The 9758-nt window shown below is 35.9% G+C and overlaps 1 protein-coding gene across 1 annotated transcript in view; it reads left to right on the forward strand.

The window, feature by feature from the left end:
• Nucleotides 1–9751, forward strand: part of TRAPPC10 (trafficking protein particle complex subunit 10) — a 42895-nt gene extending 33144 nt beyond the window's left edge. The window contains exons 16-23 of the mRNA XM_051617284.1: nt 240–398; nt 1539–1768; nt 3042–3142; nt 3597–3723; nt 4557–4727; nt 6009–6186; nt 6622–6816; nt 7632–9751. Coding sequence (XP_051473244.1) covers nt 240–398; nt 1539–1768; nt 3042–3142; nt 3597–3723; nt 4557–4727; nt 6009–6186; nt 6622–6816; nt 7632–7870 — 1400 coding nt within the window. The 3' untranslated portion in view covers nt 7871–9751. The remainder of the gene's footprint in view (nt 1–239; nt 399–1538; nt 1769–3041; nt 3143–3596; nt 3724–4556; nt 4728–6008; nt 6187–6621; nt 6817–7631) is intronic.
• The last annotated feature ends 7 nt before the right edge of the window (nt 9752–9758 follow it).

Consider the following 9758-nt stretch of genomic DNA (forward strand, 5'->3'; position numbering starts at 1 on the left):
GCCAGTCAGTCATCCAAGAAACAGTGGTTTTGGTTACTCAGGTTGAAACAACCGGCTTCTCCACACCAATGTATCTGAGCTAGGCTTAATTTGTTGCCTAACACCGAAACCCCACACTTCTTAGTTACCCTAATGTGTGTGACAGATTGTCTGGGAATATTGCAAACAAGCCTTAGCAGTACATTGTTACTATCTGCTGATGCGTACTGCAATCTGTTAACATCTTCTCTATTCTTCAGATAGCCTTTTGGCTGGCATTCCACAGAAGGTGAAATTCACAGTGACTACTGGTCACTACACCATGAAGAATGGGGATACTTTGCAGCTCAGTAACGCAGATGCCATGCCTATTCTGTACCATCCAGAGAGCAAGGCAGTCATCTATTCCAACACGAGAGGTAAACAATGAAGTAAAAAATAATAATCTTTAAATGGCTGAAAATCTGTTAATCCTGAAGTAAGCCTGCACTTACTGTGTTAAGAACACTGATGCTGTTTTTTTTCAATAATTGTTATTAAGAATCATTCTAGGGACATGCAACCGAGTACTTCAGTGCAAGAAAGGTCTTAAACTTTCACTCTCAAATTAGTAGTATGAACTTTTCACAAGACATAGCTGGACAACTTTTAATTTCATTGATGAAATTCAGTAGGCATGGTGAAGCTGCTGCTGAGGCAAGCATCTGTCATGATTTCCAAGTGAATCGTGGTGTTCTTTATTATGCAGGCTCTATTGTAACTAGACCATTTTTATTGTGAATTAGTTGTAAGCAGGTTTTCATATTGTGCTCTGTGAAAATGGAGCATTTCCTTTGGCCAGTGTTTCCTTAAAATAATTGACATCCTAGTTCCTTTTTTTGTTTTCCTGAGCGTAAGTACTGAATAGTCTCTTCAGCTGCTCAAACACAACTTTTACATAAATGGGAAGAGCAGTCTTAACGGAATTAATCAAGTCAAGATTAAGATAATCTATACACCCCATGTTTAGTATTTTAAAGACAGAGGATGATGAATGGTGACCTAGAATACTGCTGCGTACGTGTTCAATAAGTTTTAAGTTTGCTTGAAGTGAAATTCTGAGACTCAAGAGGTGCAGGACATAATAAAAACTTCAATAGGTGTCATATGATGGACTGAAGTAGCCCTTTAGCTAGGTTGAAGCTTGCTATCAAATTGTCCTCTTAGTTCTTTCTTGAACATTGGAAGGGACTATTAGATGGAATGTAATGGTTACCTTCCTTTAGTTTAAGGACAGAGTGTTACTTACTATTGGGAAGCTGTGAACAGCAGTGGTATTTAAGGTGTGCAGATTATAGCTCATTTGAAGAGGTTACTGTGGAGTTGCATAACATGGTTTCTTGTTGCTGTTTTTGCAGACATGGAGGTATTGCTAGGAAGTGGTTATGGCACCACGTAATTTTCTGTGATACTTAGTTTTTTACGCTAGTTTCCTTCTGTAGTTACAGATTAAAATGAAAAAGGGGAGGGGCTGAATGGGTTTGAAATCTACATTTTTCCTCCTTTCTGCACAACTACAGAAAAGATCTCAGAATCATCATTACGAATTCAGTCTTCTGAAAAGATCACAAGCATCAGTTTGCCAGTGGCTCCTGCGTATCATGTCATTGAATTTGATCTAGAGGTCATGTATTTGCCATCAGCCATAGGATCTGCAGTGGAGAAAGAAAATACTACAAATAAAGAAGTTCATAGAAAAAACAAAGAGAAGCAGAAACAGGACAACTTCATGGCTACTGTTGACCAAAAAGTAAGATGCAGTTTCATGTTTTTATTATGAAACTTGTTTGATCCCAGGGGCATACCCTTGACAAAATAGAAGTGGTGGTGATGGGGGACACACACACACCTGTTTGCATTGAACTAATTTTCTCTTTAAAAACGTACATGCAAAAATCACGGTAAATGTTATAAATATGAAGCAAACATAAATGTAAGCAGAAATATATAGTATGTTTACTGTAGTGCCAATTGTTCCACTATCTAGTCATCTGAGTTTTAATGTTCTAACACTTAGTTTACATAGGATGAAGGATACCCATGTCTTTGTAAAAGGTGGCTTGTTGGTCTTCAAATTCTCTCTTCCAACTCACGAGAAAGATTTGTTCCACTTGCGAAAAATCTTCATGCTGTGTTGAGCTGTGTATGAGTGTGTTAACGCTGTGGTATTTCAACATGTCACATTACTTAGTTGGAGGTAACTTTTCCTCCTAATTTTCATTATGAGCGATTTATAAAATCAGTAGTATGGAAAGAAAGTAGTGTGTCTTCAGCTGACAGCAAAATGATCTTGAAACCATCATCTTTCACAGTGTTACTCTGTGTTAAAACTGACCAAGTGTGCTGCCACGTATCCTTGTGTGTGAAGAGTCGGGTAAAAAGGAATAGCTGTAGACTTGCATTGCTAACATGTCATGTTACAAAAGATTTAAATTTTTCTTTCTCTGCATAAAAAGTATTTTCTTAAATATAAAGGCTTTACAATTGAAAGAATGGCAGCATTCACTCACGTAGAAATTCTTCAGTTAAGTGTGCTGCTTTAAATTAAAAGAAATATACATTAAACACATTTTTTGAAAATATATTTTTAGCTTGTATTTAATGTTTAAAATATTATAAAGACATGTCAGTAACAGATCCTACAGCAATTTGTTTGATATTGACCCTTTACCAGATTATTGTATTAGGATGCTGTTGGTATTAGCAGCCTTTTATCTTGTCCGTCTTCTATTCCATTCCTTTATTTCTAGTGTTTATTTCTAGTCTTCAGAATGGGGTATGTCAGTTTCCACAGGAAAAGCTTATTCAAGATGTCATATCACGCTCAGAGGAAAACAAAAACCTAATATTTTGTCAGATTAGTTTTTGACATACGGATTTTAATTATTTTTTCTTCTTTCGCTTCTGGCTGCACTAGATACAGACACTTACAGAGAGAAGTTTTGCTTAGAAATGAGAAGACATGCAAAATTGTTATGCCAAATACCATTACAAATAAGAACTTTGTTTCCTTTTTCCTTTAGGTAACCATTGATTGTCCTTGGTCGATTTACTCCACTATTATTGCATTAACATTCTGCATCCCTTTTAATGCCAAGCACTCCTTATTGTCAGCTGGCAAACGGTAATGCACTCCTTCAGTATTTATTGGTTCTTTCTTCTTATAAAATATGGAGCTGGGGTTTCATATCTCATGTCTATAGCAGCCTTTTAAAAAACATTAAAAATCGGGTTTTTGTTATCTCACACAGCTTCCCGTTGGCAGCTTGTGCATTTATTCTAGTGTTCCTTCATTAACAGTAAAACAGATTTTTTATTTCAGCTATTTTGGAACTAAGAGCAGAAGATAAACCAAGTTAGCCTATTTCTGTGTAGTTATTTGCTTTTTTTTTGATAGGGAAGATGATGTTTTACGGTCTTGTTTCTACAGACTCGTAAGTATTGAGGAAAAGATTGAAAGAAACAGATATAACTGCCATTCTGTTTTTACTGTGCACTTTGAAAACAGTATTATAGATATGTATTATTTCAGTGTAACCATTCAACTTTTGTTGAACAAACTGTGTCATGTTTTTCAGGAAATATGTGCAAGTCTGCGTACAGAATTTGTCAGAACTCTGTTTCCAGCTTTCAAACAATAGCCTAAAAAATTCTTCTAACTGTACAGATTTGCAGCTGGTACCTCTGAACCTTGAATCTCAACAGGTAAAGGATCACTTGGTGGCTTATGGGCTCATTGAAAAGACAGTTAGATGAAGGTTCTTGTTAGTGAAATTATTAGCACTTCTAGGCATAGATTTTTGTCATGAGGCTTATAGCTAATGTTAGGTTAGACCTTTGTAGTCCTCTGATTAACTTTGATTCTTAAAGATTGTTTAGAAGACATTTACACCCATAGATCTCAGATTAAATTCTAAAACTTGCAAAGATTTAGGTAAGTTTTCAACTTGTCCATTTGCCTCATGCAAAGCACTACATTCCTGCTTGAACAAGAGCTACACAAATGTAGTATCAGTAATATCACTGTTAATGTTTAATTTGTTCATCTTGCAGCTGCAATTTGTCATTAGGTTTTAAGAAAAAAATCAGGTAGAAAGTGTCTTCCAATTCAATACAGCTATAAACAAGTTGCAAAGTGGTCCCTTTGAAGCTTCTTTTAGCCTTGTCTGAACATTACATTAAATTGGTCACTCTTGGTGCCTAGGAAAAGTATATACAAACATTATTAATATCTTTATTGAATTTGACTTTTGACTAAAATATTTTTCACGCTTACTTGAATATAAAGTGCTCCCTTTTGAAACATTGATTCTGATGTGGAAAGTATATCCCTTGTTTTATTTAGATGTGCATTGTTAAAAAAATTTCACTGTTAGTTAGTTTGGTTGTATATTTTTCCTAATAATTTATTTAACACTAAGCAGGTAATTTGTTTTTCTAAACTATAATAATGCCAAAACAGACAAACATATGTATGTGTATTTCAACTTCTTTCTTAGAGGAAGGCAGGAGATAATGCTATAAATGTTCTCTTTCAGGTCATATACAGTAAGCAATCAATATTCTTTGTTTGGGAATTGAAGTGGACAAAAGAGCTTCCTCTCTCCTTGCAGTGCCTGTTTTCAGTCAGCTTTCATCCAGCTACCTCTGAAGAACAGTCTTTTACCCTGAAGCCGTTCACTTATGAATTCCAAGTGGAAAATTTTTTTGTAAGTACTTCTATAAGTAATAGTGTATGTTAACTAAATATGGTTTCCTAATATATGGAAAAGGAAGGTAAAAAGTGTAGTAGAAAACTTCTGTATATATGAGATTGAAACAGAATTATTGGAAAGCCAGTTTGTTGAACAATAGAACTGAAGCTTAATATGATATTGTGGAATCGTATACTTGCCACTGGAATAGGGGATGGGAAAGAAACACTTGCACAAATGTCTTTGATATTGTTAATTTTTTTTCTGGGGGTTTTGCCTTCCTGAGCTGGTGCCATGTAGACTATCTTTAGATTACTGATCTTTTTCCCTGCTGGCTTAAGACTGCACTCTCCAAAGCAAATGGCAATTTCCAAAAAAATCTTTGCTATTGAAAGCATGCAAGTTGATTTTTGTAATGCTTGAGATGAGCTCTTCTAATAAAACATTTAGGGTTTTCTAGGCCGTTATCTTAAATGTTTCTTCTTTCTCTTTATGGACAAGCTTTTTATTCGTTTGAGCTGGGAAGCTTATAGGCTAGATGTAACTTCCTGTTAAAGGAATTCTTTCAACACATTATTTAATCTCATCTCCAAATTTAGTATTGTGTTACCCTTTTTGATACTTGGGTTAAAAGCATCAACTTGAGAAGACTCTGATTAAATCCTTTTGTCTGTTTTCAGTGATGCTGTGTTTTCTACCTGTTTATTACAAATTGGCATTGAGCGACATTGTAGGTATTTGTTTACCTACTGGCATGTAACTAGCATCTGTTGGCACCTGTGTCAGCATCTTTCTGGAGTTTTAAAAGAGGGCTAACTGCATTAAACAGTGGGTTTTTGGAAGAAATTTAATTTTGTTGTAGTTAAATAGAGTGCTGTTATTCTGGGAACTCTGATAATTAAGAGTGGTGAAGTAGTTATCTTATATTTCTCAGAATTCAAATGATGTGTCTGGAAAGTGAGGAGCCAAGCAACTAGTAAAAGTTTGTTTAAATAGTATGAAGATTAGTATCCATTTAGGAACATTGGAAGGCTGAGTTGAAGCACAGAAATGGAGGGAAAAATGGTGTGCCTGCTGTTGATACCAAAAATAGATTAAATCAAATTTGGTTTAGGTATTTTCTCAAACTGAGCAAGTTAATGAAGTGAACATTACTTACAACTGAATGTTGCATTAAAAAGATTTAATGGATGTTAAATGTGAAGTGAGGTTTACTGTATCAATTGCCCAGTTCAGTTTAAACTCGAGTAAAAAGCCCTTTTTTTCTTGATAACAGCACTGTTTTCTTCCTGACAGACATTGTATCACGTGAAAACTGAAATTTTTCCACCATTGGGGGCAGAGTACTGTAAAACAGGCTCACTCTGCTCTTTAGAGGTGTCAATCACCCGACTCGTTGACCTCTCAGAGGTTGACAGAGATGAAGCGTTGACAGAATCAGATGGATATTGCACAACAAAACTTATGTATGAAGGTAAGAACATTTTTCTAAAGCTTATTGACAAAATTCCTCAGTAGTTTTTTCTTGATAATGACATCTGCCAGACTTTCTGTAGCAAACATTCTTGTCTTAGGAGTATAGCTGTTCAGTAAAGCAGTTTTCATTTTGCTAGACTGAGAATATTTTTTTTTTTTCCCTCATTAATCTGTCTTCAAGTGCAATATGAATGCTGTTCAGACTGGATGGATACTTGATTGAGGCCAGACTGTGGTTCCTTTTGTGTAGGACTGTTTTCTTACCTTGCACAGCTCTTCATTCATAAAACCTGGTGGGCTTTTCAGTGTTGCTAAAATATTTGTGGTATTATTATTATTATTATTATTATTATTATTATGCTCTAAAAGTATACTGAGGGGTCTTGATTTTTTCAGAAAAGATCCCAATAGCATTTGCTCTTCATTCTTGCAGTTGTTGACAATAGTAGTAACTGGGCAGTCTGTGGAAAAAGTTCTGGAGTGATATCTATGCCTGTAGCAGCTCGAGCAACTCACAAAGTCCACATGGAAGTGATGCCGCTGTTTGCTGGATATCTACCTTTTCCTGATGTCAGATTGTTTAAATACCTCCCTCACCATTCTGCTCACTCCATGCAACTTGATGCTGGTAAAGCTATTTTGACTACTTGGCTACTTAGAGAAATGATTCTGCTTCTCCTGTGTTCTTGTGTAAAGAAAAAAGCATAGTGAGAAAGTGTGTTGACCAAGTACCCTTAGGGGTCTTTGTTACTTACCTTGACTCACTTCTGATTTGAAACTTACAAAACATTGCTGTAATGGGAACTTTGAATTCAAGTTGCAGCCTTAATCGGTGAGAAGAAATAATAAACACATTTTTTTCTTCTATTTCCTTTAAAGATTCTAGTACAAAATAGTTGTCACTGGATTTATAATCAAGTGAAAACTATTTGGTAACCTTCTAATTCTGCAGTTCCCTTGTCTGTGAATTGCACATCTACTGTGTCTTCATTAGTTTGAAATTTTCCCCCGTTTTTTAAAGGGTTAAGTACAAAATAAAGGAACTGCTTAAAATGTGTGTCATGTAAACCAGATTTGATGAAGTTGGAATTACCACAGCCACCTAGAGTATTTACCTATACTGTTGAGTAGTCCAAGAGCTGTATGAGCTCTGTACTTGTACAAACAACTTCCCATTTGTCAGCAGAGCTCCAGGAACTGTCAGTGTGCACCCTTCTAGCCTGTGACAAATGGGACGCAGTGCTAAAGTTTTCCTTGTAAACCAATATACTTCATGCTCTTCCATCTGCTGCTGCCCCAAAGTGTGCACAGCCTGCTAGCTCAGCAGAGCTGGTCAGTGACTGTTAACGTGTGGCAAGTTGACTGTGTGTCTGGGCTCTGAAATAATTTCTATGTTGTTTAATCACTCCATGGAATGAAACTTTGGGTTTTTGTTTTACACAGATAGCTGGATTGAAAATGATAACCTGTCTGTGGACAAGAATGTGGATGATCAAGCTGACAGCAGCAGCATAAGGAGCAGAGGCAGCTTGCATTCTGCGGCTAGTGGGGAGCACAAAGGTTTGCCAATGCCTCGCCTGCAGTCCTTTTCACCCGGTCAAGTCTTCAACTGCAGCACGGGCATGCAGATACTTGTCATTCCCAGCAAGGACGACCATGTTCTGGAAGTCAATGTCACGTGACAACTCGGTATGAAAACAAGGAAAACAAAAACCCATTAGAAACTGGATATGAAAGCACTTTAAAGGCTTATGACCTGATTTAGTCTTTGTTGTAACATTCTAACTCTCTAAGGAGACCTATGGCACTCAACGTGTACTGGCCATGGAAGCACCAGACAATTGTATCAATTTCCATGTACAGTGAAGCTTGTGTCAGCTAGTTTATATTGCCACTTTAGTATGTTTTGTGTAAGCTATTGGGTTTTCTTCCTTCAGTCACATCCTGCATCACAACACAGGGCAACAAAAACAAAAAATCCAATTATTTGGACCACTTCTTTTTTTTTTTTGTCTGGCAGCTGAGGAATTTCTTCCATGCTTCCTACATATTTTAGGATTTAGAGTTGGATGATATAATTATCCGAATCTTAGATTTTTATGTAATAATTTACAGGCTGTTCTGCACTTGTGCCAGAAACACGACAAAGCATTCAACAGCACATTCACTGGTGTAATAGTTGCTTCTCTGTTTCATTTTGGGTTCTTTTTGTTTGTTTGATTTGATCATCGTTAATTCCTGCCATTGCAATTTTTGTGTTAAACTTCCATTGTTTGCATACTTGGATGCGTGGAAGAGCTACTGCTATAAACAATCTTAACTGAACAAAATTCCTTAATTTTTTGAGGCTTTCTCCTTCACAGAGTAGACACTGTGATGTCACATATTATATGATTTTTTTTTTTTGGGGGGGGTGGTGGGGGTTGGGTCATCCTCTTGCATAGTTCTTACCAAAGAAAGATACTGATAGAATTTAATAATAAATTATTTGGCTTATTGAGTTCCCAGATTAATTTCTTTTACTAGCATTTCTAAGTGGCTTGGTTTGCTGCCCCAATTTTTAAATTGAGGCAAAAATTTCAATATGATGTAATACTTGAACAGTCAACCTTTCATCATAAAGGCTTAGTGTAATTATTACTGATTAGAGGCCAGACTTCCGTATTCATGATGGAAGAAAGAGGTTGGTTTGATATAGGAAAGCTTGCAGATGTAGAATAATTGTGAAGCAAAGTTAAAACATGTAACTTAAAGAATTTCATTATTTATATCTGAAATGTAAATACAAAAAATGTAAAAAAAAAAAAAAGTGTAATTTTTGTGAATGTTGCAAATCCACCTGTGACTGGAAAAATTACAGCTCCTTCCAATGTCCTGCTTCTGATATTGAAACTTGTGCATTTAATGTGAGAATGACCTTTTCTACTTGCAGATCTGTAATGGTGCGTTGTCAACAGACTCCACAGAGGAAAACTGTCCCATATTGAATACTTGTCAGTAAAACTAAAGCAAGGAACAAACTGCTCATTAGACAAATGAATGGTGGTTATTTTTTTTTCTAAACTCAGGTTCTGCTGAATTGTAATGGGGAAGGAAAAAAAACCCAAACACAACAGACCCCCTTTCACAAAAAAATTGCAAATAAGGTGAAAAATGAATAGGCACCCTGCACTGGTCGAAACTTTTTTTAAATTATTTTTTATTTTTAAAAAACAGTATGTCTAAATAGATGTATAAAGTAGACCTGCTAGCTGAAAATGTTCTTGTTATGCATCTTCTTTCTGTGAAGGAATGCCCTTTCTCTGTGGAAATCATACCATTTAATTCTGGATAAAACCCAAAGCATCATTTCGTGTGAATGGCTGCTGGGATTTTCTGACTGGAAAAGGTAACAAGTTAGTGACTTTGACACTGCAGGTATTCTAATCGATTCCATTTTCATGGTTTGCTATTAAAATCATTTTTCACATTGTTCTGTAAGATACTGTTAAGATACTGTACTAAGATTGTTCAATGAAATTGTAAGCGTTACAGTTCTAAATATACATGTTTTAAAAAAGAAACCCCCCT

The sequence above is a fragment of the Apus apus genome, chromosome 1 (assembly GCF_020740795.1).
Source record: "Apus apus isolate bApuApu2 chromosome 1, bApuApu2.pri.cur, whole genome shotgun sequence".
Classification (NCBI taxonomy): Eukaryota; Metazoa; Chordata; class Aves; order Apodiformes; family Apodidae; genus Apus; species Apus apus.